General features: G+C 43.5%; 1 protein-coding gene across 1 annotated transcript; it reads right to left on the minus strand.

The window, feature by feature from the left end:
- Nucleotides 1–867: 867 nt before the first annotated feature.
- On the minus strand, nucleotides 868–25032 carry LOC132771599 (nucleoside hydrolase-like). Its single transcript, XM_060769796.2, has 6 exons — nucleotides 24971–25032; nucleotides 9710–9900; nucleotides 8410–8589; nucleotides 7464–7575; nucleotides 4659–4795; nucleotides 868–2710 (listed from the first exon to the last, which is right to left on the minus strand). The coding sequence occupies exons 2-6, from the start codon at nucleotides 9887–9889 to the stop codon at nucleotides 2390–2392; spliced, it is 930 nt and encodes a 309-aa protein (XP_060625779.1). The 5' UTR covers nucleotides 9890–9900; nucleotides 24971–25032; the 3' UTR covers nucleotides 868–2389.
- Between the last annotated feature and the right edge of the window lie 1992 nt (nucleotides 25033–27024).

Genomic DNA, 27024 nt, shown 5'->3' on the forward strand with positions numbered 1-27024 from the left:
GTTTTTAGAGATTTTTTCTTGGGGAAGTAAGTGTATCTTAAAATTGAAGAATTTTGGTATGTAATCAAAACTGTGAAAGTCTGAATTTGTTTTAATTCAGGGGCAAGCAAAATACAGTTACTGTAAAAATGCACCTCTGCAAAACACAGAGGACATGATTGGCTATTTCACTGGTATTTCTCCCCCTGTTGCTGTTTTCAGCCTGATATAACATTTGGAAATGTGAAGATAAAGGAAGAATGAGCCTTGGACCTTCCAGAGGCTTTTATGGGAGGCTATTGGAAGCAGGGAAAGTCAGGTTTTTCCATAGACAATTATGGTTTTTCTCCATTTCAGCTGAGCCTTTTTAAAAATTGAGATCCTTTGTTGTTGTTTCAGTTTGCCATGCAGGTTCAACTAAGTGGAAGGACCGCCCGGCCTTTCTGATATTAAATGTTTTGAGTTTGCAGAATGTTGAATAAGAAAGCTTTTTTAACAAGGAGATACCTACCCAAAGGGATCAAAGTATGTCATGTAGAAACAAATCGATTTTACAAGTCACTGCACATGACAAATTCCTAAGTGAGAAAAAGATAGAAAAGTTCAGTCTTTGGCTTCCCATTGCTCCTGTGAGTATGCACACTTACTTTTCTTATTGGCCAGGTATAGCAGGAGATGCCTAGCTTTGACTCTTGAAAGCAAAGATTCAAAGCTACAAGAAATACCATGACAGCACAGTCATCTTTTCCTTCTTTTAACCTTGAGCCCATACCCTAAAAACCATCTTATGACGATGCCCATGTTCAGTCTGGAGAACGTCCAGTATGTCTAAGAACCTGGTAAGTTTTCTGTATGGATTTTGAATCTTAACAAATAATATTTTATTTTATATTTTTAACATTTAACACAAAGAGAATAATTCAGCACTGTAATTCTGTAACTTTGGAATGCAGAAACACATTATTTGGCAATACTTAAAATAATTACTGTTGTAGAAAAAATATTATAGTGGCACCTTTCTTTTGTTACAGTGATAAACTGTTTCCCTTTTGACATAAAACATCTATGTAAGTTTTGGAAGTTACTAACCAATTTGTTCTTGACTTAAGCTAACTGTGATTAATGTATTTAACACATAAAATAGGCTTATGGTAATTAACTGGTACGTCTAATGGAAATTGTAGTCCACTACAAGAAAAAAGCAAAAGTGTGCTTAATTTTTCTCTGGGCTGAATCCAGTAGATACATAGTGGATTTCAGTATATTCCCTGAGTGCCCCATCAGAATTTCTCTTGATGCTTGCTTTCTATAATGAAACTAACACTGGTAGGTAAAGGTAAAGGTTTCCCCCTGATATTAAGCTCAGTCATGTCTGACTCTGGGGGTTGGCACTCATCTCCATTTCTAAGCCAAAGAGCCAGCGTTGTACAAAGATGCCTCCAAGATCATGCGGCTGGCATGACTACATGGAGCGCTGTTACTATTAGGTTGGCAGAAGCTGGGGCTGACAGTGGAAGCTCACGCCGCTCCCCGGATTCGAACCTGCAATCTTTTGGTCAACAAGCTCAGCAGTTCATCAGTTTAACCCACTGTGCCACCGAGGGCTCCCTAACACTGATAGCTAAGCAATTACTCAAATCTATTAGATAACATGATTTAATTTATTCTGTGAATTAACCTACTATCTCGGTAGGTTAATTCATGGAATAAATAAAATCATGTTATCTAACGGATTTGAGTAATTGCTTAACTATTAATGTTAGTTTCATTATAGAAAGTAAGCATAAAAGAAATTTTCATGGGTTTTATCAATTTTATCCTGTGCATTTGGCCCACCCACTGTGTTTTTATTCATCCACTGTTTTATTTTGTGTTTGTTTATTGTGCATTTGCTACTATTTGCATTTCATTTTGTTATTATTATGTGCTGTTGTATTTTACCTTGCTGTATTGTAATCCTTGGGCTTGGCCTCTTGTTAGCCACCCTGAGTTCCTTTGGGGGGATGGTGGCAGGGTATATATAAAGATTATTATTATTATTATTATTATTATTATTATTATTTTACTGACACAAAAACACAGTATGTCATAGCAAACGAGATATATAGGATAGATTTCATATCACAAAATCTCAAGTCGAGCTCGAGTATGAGTATGATGATGATGATGATGATGATTATTTTCTCTGTAAGGTTTAGATTCAAACTCAATTTTTTCAGAGATGCTAACAGACTGTAATTAAGAGAGGATTAGCATTAATGGAATTATGGCAGTGGCAACCTTTTCCAGGCTAACATTGTTTCTCTTGCATGAAATACTGTTTCAACGGTTGCAACTATAGCCAAAGATCAGTATTCCCATCCCAATAGATGTCTAAGTTAGGATGGATTTTCACTTAGGAGTCCCATTTCTATTTCACAGCAGCCAAGAAAAGTGCCTCCAATTTCTTGAGATCACATTTTCTCATGATAAAAACTTTGTGTTTCTTTTTCAGTTTGTCAGTCCAGTCCACGACCATCATCCCTCTGGTCAGGGAACCTCTGAGCTCAACAGTGACACCAACTGAGGTGACTTCTGTGATAAAGTTATCATCAATTGCAGCAGCCACAGCATAAGAATCACAAGAAACAAAGCCTGGTTTATGTTCACCCTTTGTTATACAATGAGCATGGATTTTCTTCAAAAACTTGGCTTTCTCAGTATTTTGATTAATCCATTGATGATAGAAATTCTGAAAAGTAAAAAACATTGAATTTGAACTTAAAGTGCAAACTTGGGATAAATATACAGGAGTTTTAGCTCAAGTAATATTGCTGTCAGAATTAGTAACATTCCACCGAGACAACTTTTCAATGAGTAAGAATTGATACTCGTTTGAATAATTGGGAATATTTTTATGTAGAATTAAGGACACAACACAGTTTGAAAATTTGAATAGTCAATTCAAATGACAACAAAATTTTAAAAAGTTAAATAACATGAATAAAATATCATCAAACTTCACCTCCCAACATTTACAAAGTACTTAATTGCAACATTTTAAGTATGTGACCAGGTCTCTTAAAGAAATATTAGCAACTGCTAACTGTGTTTTCATCCTTATGTTGAGGGCCATTATCCAATATTATAAATAAGTCAGCATATATCCAATGAAGATTAAATATTAAAGACCTACAAGGACAAATTCCCCAGAGGAAATGTTGTTTATTAATTATATACTACAATTATCATATAATGCCATTTAAATTGCATTATATGGCAGAGTAGAACCCTCTTATGTCAAGACAGACAGATTTTTCCAAAGTTGTGTGTCAATATTGTTCTATGCTAAATCATCATAAGAAAATAAATAAATAAGAAAAATTATGTTTTAGGGAAATTTTAGAGACATCAGTGATAAAAAAATACTTTTGGAAGGAAACATCAAAAACTATTAGAGAATGATGGGAGGATAAATTAGTGACAATTCCTGGGTTAGACCCAAGTTGAAATCTCCATCTTTATATATATAAGTGAAATTATTATTGTATGTATGTATTTATCAGTCAGTCTGTCTATTTTTCAAGATGGCTCCCACTTCCAGAGAGCATTATGAGTCCCATCAGCGATGGATCTGGACCAGACTTGCCACACAGACCCATCATGACCAACTTTAAGAATTCGTGGCATTTGGGAAGGAAATGACAGAGAACAACAGCAATTATAGTTCTCCCACAATCAAAGAGCACTCTGAACCTAACCCATGATGGATCTATACTGAACATGGCACACATACCCACCATGACTAACAGAAAACATTGGAGGTGTTTGGGGGAATTGACCCTGTATGATAGGAGTTACAGTCCACTCACATTCAGAGAGCACTGTGAACTCCACCAAGGATAGATCTGGACCAAACTTGGTGCACATACCCACCATGACCAACTTGCATACTGGTGGATTTGAGGGGGGGGGGGTGGTTAGCCCAGGATGCTGGGAGTTGTAATTCACCCACATTTTTATGCATTTTCTACTGGCTCAATTCATAACATCCAAAACCAAACAATAATTATTTCTAATGTTTAAAATACCTAACCAGGGCATTGCTGGGTACCTAAGCTAGTTCAACTATAAAGCTCATTGCTAGACATGTGGCCAATTGTTCCCTCTCTGGCTAATCAACCTCAAAGGATTTTTGTGAAGATACATCCATAATTTTTCCTGTTTCCCATCTTATCTTCACAACAACTCGCCACACTACCATAATTCCCCCAAGCTCTTTGTATTATAAACAGTGTGTGTGTGTATCACACAATAATTGTTTTCATTTGAATATCCCAAGAACAGCTTAAGAAAAGAGGACAAAAATCATGTAATGAGGTTTAAGGAGATCATTGTGAGGCCCAATAACCCAATCCATCAAGGGAATGATTGGGAGAACAAGGGAGTCTAATGGGTAGGAGTTGGAGTTTTGGAACCAATCTGGGTAAAGGGACTATCACAACCAGCAACTCTTTCTTTTATTCTTTTCTGGCGTTCTGCAACGAAGTGGCAAGCAGTAACTCACAAAAGAAGCTTCAGTCCATAGACCATCATTCTGATTAGCACTGATTTAAATGTCTGCCCATATATTATCTGACCTTTACAGCAACATCCTGTAAGTTTACAGGAGAGTGATTGTGAGACAGCAAGTATCTTACCCAGGATAACGGAAAGGCGTTTATGACCTCCCATGTTGCAATATAAACTGGGCACGTGTACTCATTTAAGACAATGTAAGCAGCTTCTGGATCAGATGCAAAATTGAACTCTGCAGAGACTGTATCATTTCCTTTTCCTAAAAGATACAAATAAGTCACTTTTCTTCTCAGGTCTACTTCATATATAACACATTATCTGCATAAATATGGAACATCATGCCCATTTCTAAACATATAATAATGTATGTATATGTAGATATTTGTATGGATGCAAGGCACTTCTAAGGACATTTTGAAGATCAAAAGGTGAGATACAAAATAATCTCTACCTTCTCCCTCACTGGCTCTATCAACTTCTAAGCATATAAATTGTATCAAAATATATGTTATTATTTACCTGAGTGGCATTTTCCCCTTTCATACCCAAGCAAGGCATGAAATGGCAGCTCCACCATTTCAAGAGCATATAGAACACAAACTAAATAATGTATGTGTGAGTAACAACACTGATAGTAATTGTATTTTGTATGATTGCCTATAGTTGGAGGTTCCTTTGAACGTTTCCCTTCTAAAAGAGCTTCCACTCTCAAACAAACAATCTATGTTTAAAATGACTTGCCTCTTCAGAAATAGGACTTTCTAATGAGCATACTTCAAAGAAAACGCCAGCTGTGCATTTACATAACTTTTCCTGCCTTAATGATTTTGTCTTAGTTATTTATCTCACTCCACCTGGTATCTAAATTAGACTGCAATTTTATATACACTAACCTGGCCAAAAACAAAAACAAAAAAAACCCTCCAGTTAAAAACTTATTTACTTTAAAGTACATGTTTACAGGATACAACTGCTCAAATGCCATCAGACTAATCAATTTATGTAAAAAATAAAAGCACGCTGCATTCATTCAGCAATTAGTCAGCTAGATTTCTCATAATTCTACTGCTTAACCATATGTTAAAACATAATAAATACTCAGATAGACCTCACTGTATATAAATCACAGATATATGAATACACAGTAGCATTCTAAGGATGTTAAGGTTCTTTATAATCTGAAATGCTTGGGGGCAGAGAGGATTTTTAATTTGATATTTATTTATTTTGCTTTTAGAATACACACAGACCCCAAATTACAAACATTTGACTTACAAACAACTCATAGTTAAGAAAGGGGCTGAGACAACAGGAAGTGAGAAAAATGTACCTCTAGGAAGGGAAATTCAATCCTGAAAGAGTTATCATGGGGCAAAAGTGTCTCAACTGAAGCTTGATCGCCCACTCTTATTTCAACAACAAACCTTTTTCCCCCAAAAATCCAGTTATCACGGGGACAGAAAGAGAGGTGAAATCCTCTGATCAGGGGCTCCAACAGCATAGGGCGTTAACTCCTATGCTATTAAAAGCTAAATCTCTATAATTCTCTCTCTCACACACACACAGAGACACTCACACACATTTGACTGAGGGTATACTTAAAAATGTACCTGTTCTGATTGACATACAATTTCAACTTAAGAACAAACCTATAAAACCTGTCTGCACCTGTATTTGTATATACACAGTGATTCAGGGAAAGGGAGCTAAGTTTTTCCTCAAGGAAAATATTTTCAGAGACTTCATGCCATTAAGCAAAGTATCCAAGGATGGAAAGGAAAATCACTCCCCATCCCGAGTCTTTTTCATTCCCTCCAAGCTAGAAATAAACAGTAGCCAAGGGGACCACTCCTCACTTGACCTTGTAGTTCATTTCCAGGATATCGGCTGCGTACTGCCATTGGCCAGGGAGAAAGTGAGCACTGGAACATCTACGATAGGGATGTCAAGCTCATTTTCACCAAGTGCCACATCAGCCTTATGGTTGCCTTCAAAAGGTCAGTTGTAATTGTAATACTGTATAAATGTAACTATGCTGCCTTGGCACTGAAAGCCATGTGTGTGTGTGTGTGTAGATGTAGATATAGATATAATGCCACCATTCTCCCATCATGGGACCCAAGATGGCTTACATAAAGACCTGGCAACTCAAAGAATAATGTTTAACATGCAGTACAGCACCCCATAAAACAAATGGAATAGAAAAATTAAACTATGTTGTCTGGTACTGAAAGCCTAAAATACCTCCCACATGAAAGCCACCCACTAATTATCAAGATTGGTTCATACCCCATGTATTCCAATATCCCTCAGATCCTCTGTGAGGAAAAGCAAAGTGCAGGGAGTCACTCTTCTTCAAAATTCCTTTCCTATTTTGTGCCACAAATTGAGGGCTATTGTATTCCGGCTCAGTTAGGAAGGGACTGGACCAGACATGGGCATGCCTTTTTAAATACAATCACCACAGGCCCAGCTCCAGCCCCTCAGGAGAAAGGCTGCCCAGACCCTGAAGAAGAGAAGGGAAAGGCCTCCACCTGCCTCACATGCTGTGTCCACCAGAAATTAATCCAGGTATTTCAGCCCCACCTGCGAGAGGAGATCCGCATTCAGCACACTCTCAGTGCAGTCAAAGCATCCACAAGCGTCCAGACCCCACAGGCCACATAAAATGACATGGCAGGCCTTGAGTTTGACACATGTCCTCTCCCCTCAATAGGAGCAACTCAAGAAAAAGTTTAGGAGTTGGCACTGAATGTGCAACTTTCCCCAAAGTCAGTAGGGAATGGCAGACAGCACAAAGTTTCAGCTTTTGGAAATTTCAGATTTTGGCTTTCCAAATAAGGGAGACTTGGCTTGCAATACACCTCATTTGTGAACTGATCAAAACAGAGGCGGGGGTTCTTAACAGGCTTCTTCTGATCACTTACCTTCAATATTTCCTCCCATGATGAACACATTTTTAAGTTTTTTAGGAAGGTCTGGATCCATTTTCACTGCCAGTGCTAAATTTGTCAAGGGTCCAACAGCAACCAGAGAAACCTATAAAATAGTCATGATAATGCTCAGTACGAACACCACTCTATAAGTGTCATTTCCTAGGATCAAGTTATTGTTACAGATAAAGTACAGACTGTAGTCAATTTTCTTTTGCTAAGTTAAAAGACTGTATAATACAACCACACAAGCAGGACTTGGTAAGTTCCTGGCTCAAATTACAGTACAATTAATATTACACTACCCAGAACATTAATACTGGGATCTTGGATATTAATACCATGTCCACAATTAAGCCTGGTTAGAGTTGCCTTGTTTAAAATAAATTAAAATACAGTGTATCTGCTCATCTTCCAAGGGTGCTCCCTGCCACTACCCTTAGAGCATCCACCCAGTCAGTGGTCAGAATATTGCTGTTTTCTTATTCCCATCAGATTGTTTTAAAATCAGTATTTGATTATAATGGATGAAAACATTATCTTCCTTGCACTCCCAAACACAGCTCATCTTTAATACAACCTAAAAGTTGGCTCTAAAGGTGGACTGCAGGTAGAATGTATTTGAACAGGAATGGAGGAATACAGGAATAAAAAATATGGAAAATATGCATTCTTTTGCTATAAAATGCAATTTCCAAGCCCTGTACCAAAGATATTTGATACATCTTGATAATTTTGATCTGTACTCCTAGTCAACAACATGCTGCCACCCATAATTCAGGTTTTTTTTAAAAAAAAAATTAGTACTTTTTGAAAACAAACTTCACATATGTATTTGGATTTGTGACTAAAAAAATTCAGGAGTGAACACCTGAAGAGGATCTCCACACCATCACTTACAATAAAATTTGGCTTTTACAGAGTGACCATGTCATCTCACCTGACCTGGTCGCTCATTGACTATTCTTAGTATTGCAAGTACAGCATGTTCTTTCTGCAGAAGGTCTAAACTTGGAGAATGTAGATCTGGAACATCACCGAAACCATCTTTTCCATAATAGAATGTATCCACCAATGGCTCACCAAGTATGGAAGCAGAAGCTCCAGAATAAACTGGAATCTATAAAAGATAGTATATCAATAGAAAATGTTTTAATGTCAGTCAATTACAATCCTCATAATTATATTTCTACAAAGGAAAAAAAAACTATGATTTTCAAGATCAAATCAGGGTTTAGTTTAAGAAAAAGGTTGGGTTAGCTGCACTTTGTTTATGCATACATTTGAATATTTTAATTTGACACAATGGTGCGTCTTATAAGAGGGAATAGTTCCCCTGTGGAAACAGAAAGAGATGAATCTATGGAAGTGTGTTGACAGTCTGTGAAGTGACCAATGTCAAACATTTTTAATATATCATAACCTTTTTAAGGGATACAATTAACATATGGTATAAAATGGGCGCATATATATATATATATATATATATATATATATATATATATATATCAGCATTTCCACGTTCTCCAATAGCACATATTACAGCTTTAGAAAAAATGCATATAGAGGACAGAATAGAACAGTTTAAACAATGGAAGGCTAAACAAGTTTTTAGACTTAAAGATCTTTTTACATCAGGGTAAACTGATAACAAGGGAGAAACTGAAATTTAAAAAAATATGTTAAACTATTGTTACAGAGCAAATACTAGAGTTAGTAGAAAGGTTAGCTACAATATCAAGAAACTCAAGAGCTCTTACAAAATATGGACTGTTGTGTCAGAGAAATTTGTAACACAGCTTTACTGTTTAGTGACACAACTTTGTCTGCTAATTGAAGAAAAGTTCCACACTCAATCAGAGGCTAGAATTTCTTGATGTCAAAAGAAATTACAGAGATGGAGTGGGCTAAAATGTATTCTTCAGCTCTGTCAGATTCAGTGTTTGAAAATATAAGAGAACCCATATTCAAAATTTTATATTAGACTCCTGAAGAATGAGTAACATTTATTATAATGTGGCATCATTCTATAGGAGAGATTGTAATATCTTAGATACATTGTATCATATATGAGTTCCTTTTTAAAAAGTGAACCAGTCATTGGTACAGCCATACTGGCATTACATGTAGAAACACAAACATATATGGGCAATATCAAGATGTCAATTGCTAACTATTTAAGCCCCACATGATAATAACATGAAATATATTTTGAATATTACTCATTAGGAGAAGTTTACCTCCAGTTTATTACAAACATGTAACACACGGAGTGCATTTCTAGATGTATTTTGCAACTGACTGTTTCCGTAACAGCAAGTTATCCCAAGAACTTCAACATCTGGAGATTCTAGAGCTATCATTAGCGCTACAGCATCATCAACACCCGGGTCAACATCAACCAGCAGAAACTTCTTCATTCTGGAAATACCTGCGAAAAAGTGGCATTAATAATTTAAAAAGACAACCTGTGTATCAAATGAAGGGACAAGTGAGCAGAGGAGTAAAGCTACATGCTAATAAGATCTAGTTCAACAATGCCATGCTCCTCGATCCCATAGTAAAAAAATGGTAGCAGAAATGTAGATGGAGAAATCTGACTTATTTCAAGCTCCATGGCCTCATTTTCTTTCCCCGTCCTCAGCTTAGAGCAACAACAGGATCATGGCCAACAATAGCCTTCTTTCCAATAGGCTGAATGCAGAACAGTTATTGGCATGTCCATCAGCAATATGTCACCATGTCCATCAGTATATACATTTTTTTTCATGTCAGGATGACTTGAGAAACTGCAAGTCGCTTCTGATGTGAGAGAATTGGTAGTCTGCAAGGATGTTGCCCAGGGAATGCCCAGATATTTTAACATCCTGTGGGATGATACATATAGAAGACATACATATTTTCCATAGATTTAAAAGCAAAAGTATATGTGTATGTTTGCCCAGTTGTATATCAAAGACTCCTACATGGCTTGATGTATCTGAATCAGACAAGGCAGACTTACTCTTCATTGTCCCACTTAAAATAATTGAGGGACTTGAATGAAAATACCTCCTTCAGGTCCAGAGCTGAGGGGAAGAAAAGAAGAAAGCAGATTGTCTGTAGCTAGGTGAAGGATTGGCTTTGGGTAGGTGATATGGCTCTTAGTGATGACACTGGGAAAGAAAGTGAAGCGGCTTGGCTGCTGCTTTGTGGCATGTTTATGAAGGAAAAGAAAGCAAGAAAGAAAGGGGAAATAAGGGAAAGAAAGGGAGGGAGACAGAAGGAAGGAAGGGGGAAGGAAGAAATAGGAGGTAAGGAAGAGAAAGGAAAGGAGGAAGGGTACAAGGGGAGGGGAGGAAAGGGAAAAGGAATGGGAAAGAAAGGAAGGGAAGAAAGAAAGGATGAAAGGAGGAAGGGAAGAAAGTATGGAGGGTGGGATGAAAGAAAAAAAAAGGGTGGTGAAAGGAAGGAAAGAAGGAAGGAAAGAAGAGGAGGGAAGCTGTATGAGGTAAAGCAAGGGAAGAAAGAAAGAACAAAGAGAGGGAGAAAGTGTATGAGCTACAAAGAAAGTATGTCCAAAAAGACTTGCTGTGGAGTAGATCTTCTCAGAGCTGGAGAAGGGAGAAAACGGGGGGGGGGGGGGGGGGAGTGGCCCTCTCTGACCCCCAAACAATGCTGTGTATATCTAGGCATGGGCAAACTTCAGCCCTCCAGGAATTTTGGACTTCAACTCCCACAATTCTTAAAAGCCAACATGCCCATCAGTTAGGCTGTTAGGAATTGTGGGAGTTGAAGTCCAAAACACTTGGAGGCAGGCATGTAGCCGGGGGGGGGGGGGGGGGCTTGAGGGGCTTCAGCCCCCCCCCCCCCAAAATTCTCATGGTGGTTCGCGAAAAGGCCTTACTGGTGCATTATTTAAACTGTTATGTTTATTCATATCGTAATCTGATCACCATACTCAATATATCCCATATACATGGGGGTATTGGGGTAATGATACAAAAGATTTGCTAGGCTAGACCCTCTTTCACTCAGACTCAGCCCCCCCCCCAAACTCAGCCCCCCCCCCCGAACCCCCCCTGAAAAAAATCAGCCCCCTCCCCGAAATGAAATCCTGGCTACGGGCCTGCTTGGAGGGCCTAAGTTTGCTCATGCCTAGATACACACACAAAGCCCTAAGCTTAGTCTCTGTTCATTGTCACCATCATGATTACTATTTAATAAGAAGGTGTAGATGCAATGGAAAGTACACCACAAGTTTAATTCCAACTAAGGTATGAAAGAGATTGTACTGTTATGGATTCTTTCAGGCATTCCATCTGTACAACTAGAAGAAATTTAGCATTTACTCTGCATTATTAGAAATTCAGCAAGAGCATAAGGACGGCTGTATCTTGTTTTGAAATAAAAGAGTTTTCTCAAATACCAAATTACTACATGAATGAGTGGCCATGATTGAAATTCCTAGCTTTGTGTTGTTGGTCCCATGCTGTGTAATGCCTCGATCACATTTAGGTGGGAAAGAAAAGCATGTATTAAAGTACTCTTGCAATCTCTTTCCCCCTGCCTCTCTCTCTCTATGTGTGTGTGTGTGTGTGTGTTTGTGTTATTATTAAATGGCAATCAGTTCCTGTTTTAGATTATAAAGACAGTCATTCAACCAATAGTGAATGGTGATATTTGTTTTCATTAATCATAAGACAAATGTTATGTTATTAATTACTTAAATGTCGTATTTCATCATTCTACTTTCACTTGACTTAGCCGATGGTTTGTTGACCGAAATAAAGGCTACTGACTGATATATATATATATACTAGCTTGGGGACCCGGCGATGCCCGGGTTATTAGAGAAAGTGGGTAATGGCGGTTCTGTATGCCAAGTTTGGTCTTTATTGGTCTTTGAATAACGGCTGCATTATTTTCAGGAAGTGAGTGAAGGTACTTGAAGTCCCATCATCCATGGCCCACCCTCCTACAAATAGCAGCAGGATATAGAGTGGGTCATGGGGGCTCTGTGTGCCAAGTTTGGTCTTTATCAGTCATTAGATGAGGGTGGCAGTGGTGTCAGTAAGTGAGTGAAGGTACTGCAAGTCCCATCACCCAAAGTCCATCCCCTTTCAAACTGCAGCAGGACGTAAAGTGGGTCATGGGGGCTCTGTGTGCTAAGTTTTGTCTTGATCAGTCATTGGATGAGGATCACAGCAGTCTCAGAACATGGGTGAAGGTACTGCAAGTCCCATAATCCATAGTCTCCCTCAAACATCACCAGAATGTTGAGTTGGCCATGGGGGCTCTCTGTGCCAAGTTTGGTCTTTCTTGGTATTTGGATGAGTGTCACTGTGGTTTCAGGAAGTGAGTGAAGGTACTGCAAGTCCCATCATCCATTGTCCGTCCTCCTCCAAACAGCACCAAGATGTAGAGTCACTCATGGGGGCTCTGTGTGCCAAGTTTGGTCTTGATTGGTCATTACATGAGGGTTGCACCAGTCTTAGGAAGTGAGTGGAGGTACTTGAAGTCCCATCATCCATAGTCTGTTCTCTCCCAAACCTCACCAGAATGTTGAGTTGGCCATGGGGGCTCTGTGTGCCAAGTTTGGTCTTCATCAGTCATTGGATGAGGGTCTCAGTGGTTTCACTGAGTGAAGGTACTCTAAGTCCCATTGTCCATGGTGCATCATCCTCCAAACCGTACCAGGATGTAGAGTGCATCATGGAGACCCAGTGTGCCAAGTTTGGTCCTTATCGGAAATTGGATGATGTTTTGCAGTGGTCTCAGGAATTGAGCGAAGGTACTGCAAGTCCCAAAATCCATGCACGATCCACAGTCAAACCTCACCAGGGCATAAAGTGGGTCATGAGAGGTCTATGTGCCAAGTTTGGTGTTGTTCAATCATTGTTGAGGGTTGCAGCAGTCTCGGAAAGCGAGTAGAGGTACTTCAAGTCCCATCATCCATGGCATGCCCTACTCCAAACCGTATTAGGATGTAGAGTGGGTCATGGGGGCTCTGTGTGCCAAGTTTGGTTTTGTTTGGACATTAGATGAGGGTTGCAGGAGTCTTGGGAAGGGAGTGGAGGTACTTCAAGTCCCATCATCCATGGTCTGTCCTCCTCGAAAGTGCACCAGGATGTAGAGTGGGTCATGGGGACTCTGCTTGCCAAGTTTGGTCTTGATCAGTCATTGGCGAGGGTCGCAGTGATCTCAGGAAGTGAGTGAAATGATTGCAAGTCCCATCATCCATTGCCAAATTCTTCCAAACCGCACCAGGATGTAGAGTGGGTCATGCAGGCTCTCAGTGTAAATTGTGGTCCTGTTCCATCATTGTTGGCAGTTGTAATGGTCTTAGGAAGGGAGTTTAGGTATTGTAAGTCCCATCGTCCATGGTGCATCCTCCTTCAAACTGCACCTGGATGTAGAGTGTGTCATGGAGACTCAGTGTGCCAAGTTTGGTATTTACCGGTAATTGGATGAGGGTTGCAGTGGTCTGAAGAATTGAGCAATGGTACTGCAAGTCCCATAATCCACGGTCCATCCCCGGCCAAACCACACCAGGATGTACAGTGGGTCATGAGAGGTCTATGTGTGAAGTTTGGTCCTGATTAGTCATTGGATGAGGTTAACAGCGGTCTCAGAATGTGAGTGGTTGTACTGCAAGTCCCATCATCCATGGTTCATCCTCCTCCAAACTGCAGTAGGATGTAGAGTGGGTGATGGGGGCTCTGTGTGCCTATTTCGGTCTGTATTGGGAGTGTTCTGACCCAGCCCCCTTTGGCCTTTCCTTTCCTCTCTTTGTCATCTCGGAATGTTGGAAATGAGGCTGGCCAATCAGAGACCATATGCAAATTTCCTTCTCATGTCCCCGTTTCTGCCATGAACCCTCTTCTCCACCAGGGGCTCCTATTGAAGCTGGCCAATCAGAGACCATATGCAAATAGCACCACTGTGGCAGCCAATCCGAATGTTGGAAGTTTCAGGCTGGCCAATCAGAACGCTGCCACATACCCCTTCCGCCCTCTGTCCGCCCTCTGTCCGCCCTCTGTCCTATACAAACAAACACTCTTCTTTATTATATACTAGCTTGGGGACCCGGCGTTGCCCGGGTTATTAGAGAAAGTGGGTAATGGTGGTTCTGTATGCCAAGTTTGGTCTTTATTGGTCTTTGGATAACGCCTGCATTATTTTCAGGCAGTGAGTGAAGGTACTTGAAGTCCCATCATCCATGGCCCATCCTCCTACAAACAGCAGCAGGATATAGAGTGGGTCATGGGGGCTCTGTGTGCCAAGTTTGGTCTTTATCAGTCATTAGATGAGGGTGGCAGTGGTGTCAGTAAGTGAGTGAAGGTACTGCAAGTCCCATCATCCATGGTATGCCCTACTCCAAACCGCAGTAGGATGTAGAGTGGGTCATGGGGGCTCTGTGTGCCAAGTTTGGTTTTGTTCGGACATTAGATGAGGGTTGCAGCAGTCTTGGGAAGAGAGTGGAGGTACTTGAAGTCCTATCATCCATGGTCTGTCCTCCTCGCAAGTACACCAGGATGTAGAGTGAGTCATGGGGACTCTGTGTGCCAAGTTTGGTCTTGATCAGTCATTGGCAAGGGTCTCAGTGGTCTCAGGAAGTGAGTGAAGTGACTGCAAGTCCCATCATCCATTGTCAAATTCTTCCAAACCGCACCAGGAAGTAGAGTGGGTTATGCGGCCTCTCTGTGTAAATTGTGGTCCTGATCCATCATTGTTGGCAGTTATAATGGATTTAGGAAGGGAGTGCAGGTATTGCAAGTCCCATCATCCATGGTGCATCCTCCTCCAAGCTGCACCAGGATGTAGAGTGGGTCATGGAAACTAAGTGTGCCAAGTTTGGTCTTTATTGGTAATTGCATGAGGGTTGCAGTGGTCTCAAGAATTGAGCAAAGGTACTGCAAGTCCCATAATCCATGGTCCATTCCCCGCCAAACCACACAAGGCCGTAAAGTGGGTCATGAGAGGTCTATGTGCCAAGTTTGGTCCTGATCAGTCATTGGATGAGGTTAACAGCAGTCTCAGAATGTGAGTGATGGTACTGCAAGTCCCATCATCCATGGTTCATCCTCCTCCAAACTGCAGTAGGATGTAGAGTGGGTCATGGGGGCTCTGTGTGCCAAGTGTGGTCTGTATTGGTAATTTTCTGACCCAGCCCCCTCTGGCCTTTTCCTTTCCTCTCTTAGTCATCTCGGAATCTTGGAACTGAGGCTGGCCAATCAGAGACCATATGCAAATTTCCTTCTCATGTCCCCGTTTCTGCCATGAACTCTTTTCTCCACCAGGGGCTCCTATTGAAGCTGGCCAATCAGAGACCATATGCAAATAGCACCACAGTGGCAGCCAATCAGAAAGCTGCCAAACACGTCCGCCCTACATCCTACCTACCTCTGCCCTACGTCGCATACAAACTTTGACTTTTATTATATACTAGCTTGGGGACCCGGCGTTGCCCGGGTTATTAGAGAAAGTGGGTAATGGCGGTTCTGTATGCCAAGTTTGGTCTTTATTGGTCTTTGGATAACGGCTGCATCATTTTTAGGAAGTGAGTGAAGGTACTTGAAGTCCCATCATCCATGGCCCATCCTCCTACAAACAGCAGCAGGATATAGAGTGGGTCATGGGGGCTCTGTGTGCCAAGTTTGGTCTTTATCAGTCATTAGATGAGGGTGGCAGTGGTGTCAGTAAGTGAGTGAAGGTAGTGCAAGTCCCATCATCCAAAGTCCATCCTCTTTCAAACTGCAGCAGGATGTAGAGTGGATCATGGGGGCTCTGTGTGCCAAGTGTGGTCTTGATTGGTCATTAGAAGAGAGTTGCAGCAATCTTCGGAAGGGAGTGGAGGTACTTGAAGTCCCATCATCCATGGTCTGTCCTCCTCCAAACTGCACCAGGATGTAGAGTGGGTCATTGGAGCTCCATGTGCCAAGTGTAGTCTTGATTAGTCATTGGCGAGGGTCTCAGTGGTCTCAGGAAGTGAGCAAAGGTACTGCAAGTCCCATCATCCATCTCCAAAGTTTTCCAAACAACACCAGGACGTAACGTGGGTCATGAGAGTTCTAAGTGCCAAGTTTGGTCTTGATCCGTCATTGGATGAGGTTTGCAGAGGTCTCAGAATGTGAGTGAAGGTACTGGAAGTTCCATCATCCATGGTCCACCCTTCTCCAAAACTGCAGCAGGATGTAGAGTGGGTCATGGGGGCTCTGTGTGCCAACTTTGTTCTTGATTGGTAATTAGATGAGTTTTGCAGCAGTCTTGGGTAGTGTAGGTACTTGAAGTCCCATCATCTATTCTCTGTCGTCCTCCAAACTGCTCCAGGATGTAGAGTGGGTCATTGAAGCTCCATGTGCCAAGTTTAGTCTTGATGAGTCATTGGCGAGGGTCTCAGTGGTCTCAGGAAGTGAGTGAAGTGACTGCAAGTCCCATCATCCATTGTTAAATTCTTCCAAACCGCACCAGGATGTAGAGTGGGTCATGCAGGGTCTCTGTGTAAATTGTGGTGCTGATCCATCATCGTTGGCAGTTGTAATGGTCTTAGGAAGGGAGTGCAGGTATTGCAATTCCCATCGTCCATGGTGCATCCTCCTTCAAACTGCACTTGGATGTAGAATGCGTCATGGAGACTCAGTGTGCCAAGTTTGGTATTTATTGGTAATTGGATGAGGGTTGCAGTGGTCTCAAGAATTGAGCAATGGTCCTGCAAGTCCCATAATCCACGGTCCATCCCCGGCCAAACCACACCAGGACGTAAAGTGGGTCATGAGAGGTCTATGTGTGAAGTTTGGTCCTGATCAGTCATTGGATGAGGTTAACAGCGGTCTCAGAATGTGAGTGGTTGTACTGCAAGTCCCATCATCCATGGTTCATCCTCCTCCAAACTGCAGTAGGATGTAGAGTGGGTGATGGGGGCTCTGTGTGCCAAGTTTCGTCTCTATTGGGAGTGTTCTGACCCAGCCCCCGGCCTTTCCTTTCCTCTCTTTCTCATCTCGGAATCTTGCATTTGAGGCTGGCCAATCAGAGACCATAAGCAAATTTCCTTCTGTCATGCCCCGTTTCTGCCATGAACCCTCTTCTCCACCAGGGGCTCCTATTGAAGCTGGCCAATCAGAGACCATATGCAAATAGCACCACAGCAGCAGCCAATCAGAACGCTGCCACATACACCACCCGCCGCCCTTCCTCTGTCCGATACAAACACTCTTCTTTATTATATACTAGCTTGGGGACCCGGCGCTGCCCGGGTTATTTGAGAAAGGAATTGTGTATCAAGGTTGGTCTTTATCAGTTATTTATATGGCTCGCAGTGGTCTCAGGAAGTTAGTGAAGGTACTGTGAGTCCCATCATCCTCCAAACTGCACCAGGATGGAGAAGTTTGGTCTTGATCAGTCATTGGATGAGGGTCACAGCAGTCTCAGAAAGTGAGTTAAGGTACTGCAAGTCCCATCATCCATAGTCTCCTTCAAACATCACCAGAATGTTGAGTTGGCCATGGGGGCTCTCTGTGCCAAGTTTGGTATTTATTGGTATTTGGATGAATGTCACTGTGGTTTCAGGAAGTAAGTGAAGGTACTGCAAGTTCCATCATCCATTGTCCGTCCTCCTCCAAACAGCACCAGGATGTTGAGTCTCTCATGGGGGCTCTGTGTGCCAAGTTTGGTCTTGATTGGTCATTAGATGAGGGTTGCAGCAGTCTTGGGAAGTGAGTGGAGGTCCTTGAAATCCCATCGTCCATAGTCTGTTCTCCCCCAAACCTCACCAGAATGTTGAGTTGGCCATGGGGGCTCTGTGTGCCAAGTTTGGTCTTCATCAGTCATTGGATGAGGGTCTCAGTGGTTTCACTGAGTGAAGGTACTCTAAGTCCCATTGTCCATGGTGCATCATCCTCCAAACCGTACCAGGATGTAGAGTGCATCATGGAGACCCAGTGTGCCAAGTTTGGTCCTTATCGGAAATTGGATGATGTTTTGCAGTGGTCTCAGGAATTGAGCGAAGGTACTACAAGTCCCATAATCCATGCACGATCCACAGTCAAACCTCACCAGGGCATAAAGTGGGTCATGAGAGGTCTATGTGCCAAGTTTGGTGTTGTTCAATCATTGTTGAGGGTTGCAGCAGTCTCGGAAAGCGAGTAGAGGTACTTCAAGTCCCATCATCCATGGCATGCCCTACTCCAAACCGTATTAGGATGTAGAGTGGGTCATGGGGGCTCTGTGTGCCAAGTTTGGTTTTGTTTGGACATTAGATGAGGGTTGCAGCAGTCTTGGGAAGAGAGTGGAGGTACTTCAAGTCCCATCATCCATGGTCTGTCCTCCTCAAACGTGCACCAGGATGTAGAGTGGGTCATGGGGACTCTGTGTGCCAAGTTTGGTCTTGATCAGTCATTGGCGAGGGTCTCAGTGGTCTTAGGAAGTGAGTGAAGTGACTTCAAGTCCCATCATCCATTTCCATATTTTTCCAAACTGCACCAGGATGTAGAGTGGGTCATGTGGGCTCTCTGTGCGAATTGTGATCCTGATCCATCACTGTTGGCAGTTGTAATGGTCTCAGGAAGGGGGTGCAGGTATTGCAAGTCTCATCGTCCATGGTGCATCCTCCCCCAAACCGCACCAGGATGTAGAGTGCGTCATGGAGACTCAGTGTGCCAAGTTTGGTCTTTATCGGTAATTGCATGAGGGTTGCAGTGGTCTCAAGAATTGAGCAAAGGTACTGCAAGTCCCATAATCCATGCTCCATCCCCGGCCAAACCACACCAGGACATAAAGTGGGGCATGTGAGGTCTATGTGCCAAGTTTGGTCCTGATCAGTCATTGGATGAGGTTAACAGCGGTCTCAGAACGTGAGTGATGGTACCGCAAGTCCCATCATCCATGGTTCATCCTCCTCCAAACTGCAGTAGGATGTAGAGTGGGTGATGGGGGCTCTGTGTGCCTATTTCGGTCTGTATTGGGAGTGTTCTGACCCAGCCCCCTTTGGCCTTTCCTTTCCTCTCTTTGTCATCTCGGAATGTTGGGTATGAGGCTGGCCAATCAGAGACCATATGCAAATTTCCTTCTCATGTCCCCGTTTCTTCCATGAACTCTTTTCTCCACCAGGGGCTCCTCTTGAAGCTGGCCAATCAGAGACCGTATGCAAATAGCACCACTGCGGCAGCCAATCCGAATGTTGGAACTTTCAGGCTGGCCAATCAAAATGCTGGCACATACTCCTCCCGTCGCACCGCCACACATCCACCACATACAAGTTTTGACTTTTATTATATGTACTAGCTTGGGGACCCGGCGTTGCCCGGGTTATTAGAGAAAGTGGGTAATGGCGGTTCTGTATGCCAAGTTTGGTATTTATTGGTCTTTGGATAACGGCTGCATTATTTTCAGGAAGTGAGTGAAGGTACTTGAAGTCCCATCATCCATGGCCCATCCTACAAACAGCAGCAGGATATAGAGTGGGTCATGGGGGCTCTGTGTGCCAAGTTTGGTCTTTATCAGTCATTAGATGAGGGTGGCAGTGGTGTCAGTAAGTGAGTGAAGGTAGTGAAAGTCCCATCATCCAAAGTCCATCCCCTTTCAAACTGCAGCAGGATGTAGAGTGGATCATGGGGGCTCTGTGTGCCAAGTGTGGTCTTGATTGGTCATTAGAAGAGGGTTGCAGGAATCTTTGAAAGGGAGTGGAGGTACTTGTAGTCCCATCATCTGTCCTCCTCCAAACTGCACCAGGATGTAGAGTGGGTCATTGGAGCTCCATGTGCCAAGTGTAGTCTTGATTAGTCATTGGCGAGGGTCTCAGTGGTCTCAGGAAGTGAGCAAAGGTACTGCAAGTCCCATCATCCATCTCCAAAGTTTTCCAAACAACACCAGGACATAATGTGGGTCATGAGAGGTCTATATGGCAAGTTTGGTCTTGATCCGTCATTGGATGAGGTTTGCAGAGGTCTCAGAATGTGAGTGAAGGTACTGGAAGTTCCATCATCCATGGTCCACCCTTCTCCAAAACTGCAGCAGGATGTAGAGTGGGTCATGGGGGCTCTGTGTGCTAACTTTGGTCTTGATTGGTCATTAGATGAGTTTTGCAGCAGTCTTGGGTAGTGGAGGTACTTGAAGACCCATCATCCATGGTCTGTCGTCCTCCAAACTGCTCCAGGATGTAGAGTGGGTCATTGAAGCTCCATGTGCCAAGTTTAGTCTTGATAAGTCATTGGCGAGGGTCTCAGTGGTCTCAGGAAGTGAGTGAAGTGACTGCACGTCCCATCATCCATTGTTAAATTCTTCCAAACCACACCAGGATGTAGATTGGGTCATGCTGGGTCTCTGTGTGAATTGTGGTCCTGATCCATCATCGTTGGCAGTTGTAATGGTCTTATGAAGGGAGTGCAGGTATTGCAATTCCCATCGTCCATGGTGCATCCTCCTTCAAACTGCACCTGGATGTAGAGTGCGTCATGGAGACTCAGTGTGCCAAGTTTGGTATTTATTGGTAACTAGCTTGGGGACCCGGCGCTGCCCGGGTTATTAGAGAAAGTGGGTAATGGTGGTTCTCTATGCCAAGTTTGGTCTTTATTGGTCATTGGATGATGGTTGCATTGTTTTCAGGAAGTGAGTGAAGGTACTTGAAGTCCCATCATCCATGGTCAACCCTCCTCCAAACAGCAGCAGTATATAGAGTGGGTCATGGGGGCTCTGTGTGCCAAGTTTGGTCTTTATCAGTCATTGGATGAGGGTGGCAGTGGTTTCAGTAAGTGAGTGAAGGTACTGCAAGTCCCATCATCCAAAGTCCATCTTCCTTCAAACTGCAGCAGGATGCAGAGTGGGTCATGGGGGCTCTGTGTGGTAGGTTTGATCTTGATTGGTCATTGGATGACTGTTGCAGAAGTCTTGGGATGTGAGTGGAGGTACTTGAAGTCCCATCATCCATAGTCTGTTCTCCCCCAAACCTCATTCGAATGTTGAGTTGGCCAAGGGGGCTCTCTGTGCCAAGTTTGGTCTTTATTGGTATTTGTATAAGTGTCGCTGTGGTTTCAGGGAGTGAGTGAAGGTACTTGGAGTCCCATCATCCATCGTCCGTCCTCCTTCAAACAGCATTGGGATGTAGAGTGGGTCATGGGTGCTATGTGTGCCAAGTTTGGTCTTGATCGGACATTAGATGAGGGTTGCAGCAGTCTTGGGAAGGGAGTGGAGGTACTTGAAGTCCCATCATCCATGATCTGTCCTCCTCGAAAGTGCACCAGGATGTAGAGTGGGCAATAGGGACTATGTGTGCCAAGTTTGGTCTTGATCAGTCATTGGCGAGGGTCTCAGTGGTCTCAGGAAGTGAGTGAAGTGACTGCAAGTCCCATCATCCATTTACAAATTCTTCCAAACTGCACCAGGATGTAGAGTGGGTCATGCGGGCTCTCTGTCTGAATTGTGGCCCTGATGCATCATTGTTGGCAGTTGTAATGGTCTTAGGAAGGAAGTTCAGGTATTGCAAGTCCCATCATCCATGGTGCATCCTCCTCCAACTTGCACCAGGATGTAGAGTGTGTCATGAAGACTCAGTGTGCCAAGTTTGGTCTTTATCGATAATTGATGGGGGTTGCAGTGGTCTCAAGAATTGAGCAAAGGTACTGCAAGTCCCATAATCCATGGTCCATCCCCGGCCAAACCACACCAGGACGTAAAGTGGGTCATGAGAGGTCTATGTGCCAAGTTTGGTCCTGATCGGTCATTGGATGAGGTTAACAGCGGTCTCAGAATGTGAATGATGGTACTGCAAGTCCCATCATCCATGGTTCATCCTCCTCCAAACTGCAGTAGGATGTAGAGTGGGTCTTGCAGGCTCTGTGTGCTAAATCTGGTCTGTATTGGTAATTGTCTGACTCAGCCCCCTCTGGCCTTTTCCTTTCCTCTCTTTGTCATCTCGGAATCTTGGAATTGAGGCTGGCCAATCAGAGACCATATGCAAATTTCCTTCTCATGTCCCCGTTTCTGCCATGAACTCTTTTCTCCACCAGGGGCTCCTATTGAATCTGGCCAATCAGAGACCATATGCAAATAGCACCACAGCGGCAGCCAATCAGAACGCTGGCACATACTCCTCCCGCCACACTTTTGTCCTCCGCATACAAGTTTTGACTTTTATTATATACATAGATAGATTGGATGAGGGTTGCAGTGGTCTGAAGAATTGAGCAATGGTACTGCAAGTCCCATAATCCACGGTCCATCCCCGGCCAAACCACACCAGGACGTAAAGTGGGTCATGAGAGGTCTCTGTGCGAAGTTTGGTCCTGTTCAGTCATTGGATATGGTTAACAGCGGTCTCAGAATGTGAGTGGTGGTACTGCAAGTCCCATCATCCATGGTTCATCCTCCTCCAAACTGCAGTAGGATGTAGAGTGGGTGATGGGGGCACTGTGTGCCTATTTCGGTCTGTATTGGGAGTGTTCTGACCCCTTTGGCCTTTCCTTTCCTCTCTTTCTCATCTTGGAATCTTGCATTTGAGGCTGGCCAATCAGAGACCATATGCAAATTTCTTTCTGTCATGCCCCGTTTCTGCCATGAACCCTCTTCTCCACCAGGGGCTCCTATTGAAGCTGGCCAATCAGAGACCATATGCAAATAGCACCACAGCGGCAGCCAATCAGAATGCTGGCACATACACCTTCCGCCCTCCGCACCTCTGTCCTTCCCATACAAACACTCTTCTTTATTATATATATACAGATACAGATATAGATATAGATATAGAAATAGATGTGAATGCCTGGGTGTACTTGTACTAATTAAATTGCTCTATTTGTCAGGTAGCTGTTATGTGGTAACTTTGGCAGAAAATGTGTATTGTATTACGTCATTTTACTTATAATCTGCTATTCCTGCAATCATTCCCCTGGTACTCAATGGCAAATGTGGGTCCTTCAGGTGTTTTGGACTTCAACTCCCACCATTTTGGACTTCAACTCCCAGCCACTTAAGTGGCTCAGGGGGAAAAGGAAAGGGCTTGAGGCTGTTAGGAATGATGGGAGTTGAAGTCCAAAACAGCTGGAGGGCCCAAGTCTGCCCATGCCTTCTGTAGACATTATTATTATTATTGGTATAATAACAAGGCATAGGGTTACAGCCTATGTCAGACGAGGTTACACTCCCCCTGAAGACACAGGTTCGCAGCTTGTGAGTGACCCTGGACTCATCGCTGAGCTTGGAACGCCAAGTTTCGGCGGTGACCAGGAGAGCATTTGCACAGTTAAAACTTGTGCACCAGCAGCACCCATACCTTGGGAAGTCTGACTTGGCCACGGTGGTCCATGCTCTTGTTACATCCCAAATAGATTACTGCAATGCGCCCTACGTGGGGTTGCCTTTGAACACTGTTCGGAAGCTTCAAATGATCCAAAGGGTGGCAGCCAGGTTACTACAGGAGTGGCACTCAAGGAACCCTCTTGCATCAGCTCCACTGGCTGCCAATTTGCTACCGAGCACAATTCAAAGTGCTGGCTTTAGCCTATAAAGCCCTAAATGATTGCAGCCCGGCTTACCTGTCTGAATGTATCTCCTCCTATGAACCATCTAGGAGCTAAAGATCATCTGGGGAGGCCCTGCTCTCGATCCCACCTACCTCGCAAGTGTCATTGGCAGAGACGAGGTACAGAGTCTTCACAGTGGTGGCCCCCCGGCTATGGAACTCCCTTCCCAGGAATATTAGATTGGCCCCCTCCCTCCTGGCCTTCTGAAAAAAAGTAAAGATCTGGCTCTTTGAGCAAGCTTTTGAGAATGCAGAGGAATAGATAACACGGAACTATGAATGATGAACATGGAATGGCCAGACGATGTTACTGGATATCGTTTTTAACAAGATGACACCGATGATTATATGCTTTAACAGGTTTTATTTGTATTTTATATTGTAATGTTGATTGTTTTGAACGGCACTTTTATGAATGCCTGACATCAAATTGTGCCAATCTGTAACTCGCCTCGCCGTATGGCTGAGAAAAGCGGGTTATAAATATCACAAATAAATAAATACATATTACTGCATTTTTTTTTATGTAGAATTCGTGTATGAGGAGCTGACTTGTTAAACCAGATTCGCAGAAATGCGTCACAGTGGCCTAATTTTAGTGTTATCACAGATAAGAACTAGCTTTCTAAGCACTTGGCAGCAAAATCAAAGTGAGTATTTGGCAAGCATGTGCTGCTTTCTATGGTGGAAGTGGGAGGGCCTGCCCTACACACATGAACGTGGGGCATTTTATGGATGAAGGCGAAGAAACTTTACTCTTTGGGAGAACAGCTCCCCCAAACCCACAGCAGCCATGCCTTCTCTCTGTGTGTGTGTGTGTGTGTTCTGGAAGCCAGAGTCTCCCAAGCAACGCTTCAGGGGGGAAAAAGACAGGCGCGAGGGACAGCCGCTGTCAATCAAACCCTCACGCGCACAAGGGAGGGGCGGGCTTGAAGGGATGGGGAAGAGTAACGGCTGCTTCTCCTTCACACAATGAGCCCCTTCCCTCAAGTTCTGGCACGCTGCCTACCTTCGCACGCGCTCCCACTTCAGCCGTTGCTTTGTCCAGCGCTCGCGGAGGCAAGCTGGCCAATCAGGAGCCGCTGCCTCTGGATAAGCCCCACCCTCCCGCCTGGAGTCCTTCAGTTTGATTGGTTGGAACAGGTGGTCACAGCTGTGGAAACTGAAACGATCGCCTCAACTGGGAAAAGAGTAGTTCTGCCTGACCTGCCCATCTCCCCCTGCTTGCTGCAGTCCAGTTTGAAAGGCACCATTTCTGCAAGCCCTGAGAGGCAAAGAGAATCTATTCAGGCCTGGGCCAACTTCGCCCCTCCTGGTGTTTTGGACTTCCACAATTCCTAACAGCCTCAGACCCTTTCTTTCCTTTCCATTCCTTTTAAGAGGCTGAGGGGGCAAAGGAAAGGGCCTGAGGCTGTTAGGAATTGTGGGAGTTGAAGTCCAAAACACCTGGAGGGCCAAAGTTTGTCCATGCCTACTCTAAGCCCTGAGAGGCAGAGAAAGTCCCCTTGCCCTCCCACACTACACAACGGAAGTGCAATGTTTCCACTTTAAATGTCATGGCCCCCTTTCTGGGGAATGCTGAGATATGTAGTGTAGATATGCCACGATGCCTCCCTCTTCAGCCCTCATGTCTTGCCAAACTACAAACTCCAGGGTCCTACAGGATTTATTTATTTGTCCTGTCAGGACAATCAGTCAATTGTATTACATTTCTAACAGAACAAACAAACAGCAAAACACAAAATTTGCAAGCTTGGTATTCTATCAAATGTCCTTTGACCAGTATCTGGCCACTTGGAGTGCCTCTGGTGTTGCCGCAAGAAGGTCCTCCATTGTGCATGTGGCAGGGCTCAGGGTGCATTGCAGCAGGTGGTCAGTGGTTTGGTCTTCTCCACACTCGCATGTCGTGGATTCTACTTTGTAGCCCCATTTCTTGAGGTTGGCTCTGCATCTTGTGGTGCCAGAGTGCAGTCTGTTCAGCACCTTCCAAGTCGCCCAGTCTTCTGTGTTCCCGGGGGGAGTCTCTCATTTGGTATCAGCCATTGGTTGAGGTTCTGGGTTTGAGCCTGCCACTTTTGGACTCTTGCTTGCTGAGGTGTTCCAGTGAGTGTCTCTGTAGATCTTAGAAAACTATTTCTAGATTTAAGTCGTTGACGTGCTGGCTGGTACCCAAACAGGGGATGAGCTGGAGATGTCACTGCCTTGGTCCTTTCACTATTGGCTGCTACTTCCTAGCAGATGTCAGGTAGTGCAACACCGGCTAAGCAGTGTAATTTCTCCAGTGGTGTAGGGCGCAGACACTCCGTGATAATGCAGTATGTCTCATTAAGAGCCACATCCATTGTTTTATTGTGGTGAGATGTGTTCCACACTGGGCATGCGTACTCAGCAGCAGAGTAGCATAGCGCAAGGGCAGATGTCTTCACTGTGTCTGGTTGTGATCCCCAGGTTGTGCCAGTCAGCTTTCATATGATATTGTTTCTAGCACCCACTTTTTGCTTGATGTTCAGGCAGTGCTTCTTCCTACAGGATGCCAAGCCATGAAAAGTGGAACAAAGTGCTACAAAGTGGAATAATAGTTCTACCACTGTGGTATAAAAAGGTAGAAGGGACATGGTTTTAAAAAGGGAATTTTCAGAGATGTTCCCAATGCCTATAGGTCATGATTTACTGCCATATTGGCCTTTTTTCTGCAGTAATCCTATGTTTACAGAAAATACTAATTGTTTGAGAAATCAGTGCCCCAGTGAAGAAGTTACTATTCAAGGATAACAGTACATCCGGACAAAACCAGCTAGCTGGTGACTAGTTAGAACCCCAAGTTTCTCAGTCGCTCTGAAGTCATGTTTGCAACAGATAAGATTGATTCATTGAGACAGTCATGGTCAAAGAACAATAGACTACAGCAAAACAAACATCACAAAGGTGACATCCTTCCCTATGCTATCCAAAACTTAAAAAGATATGTTTGGCTGGAGTTACACTTAAGACAGAAGCACCCACCAGTCTTAGTCAAGGGGAGGCTAATTATTATGAGAGTTGTAGTTTCACAATATTGTGGGA

This window comes from Anolis sagrei, chromosome 3 (genome assembly GCF_037176765.1).
Source record: "Anolis sagrei isolate rAnoSag1 chromosome 3, rAnoSag1.mat, whole genome shotgun sequence".
Lineage (NCBI taxonomy): Eukaryota > Metazoa > Chordata > Lepidosauria > Squamata > Dactyloidae > Anolis > Anolis sagrei.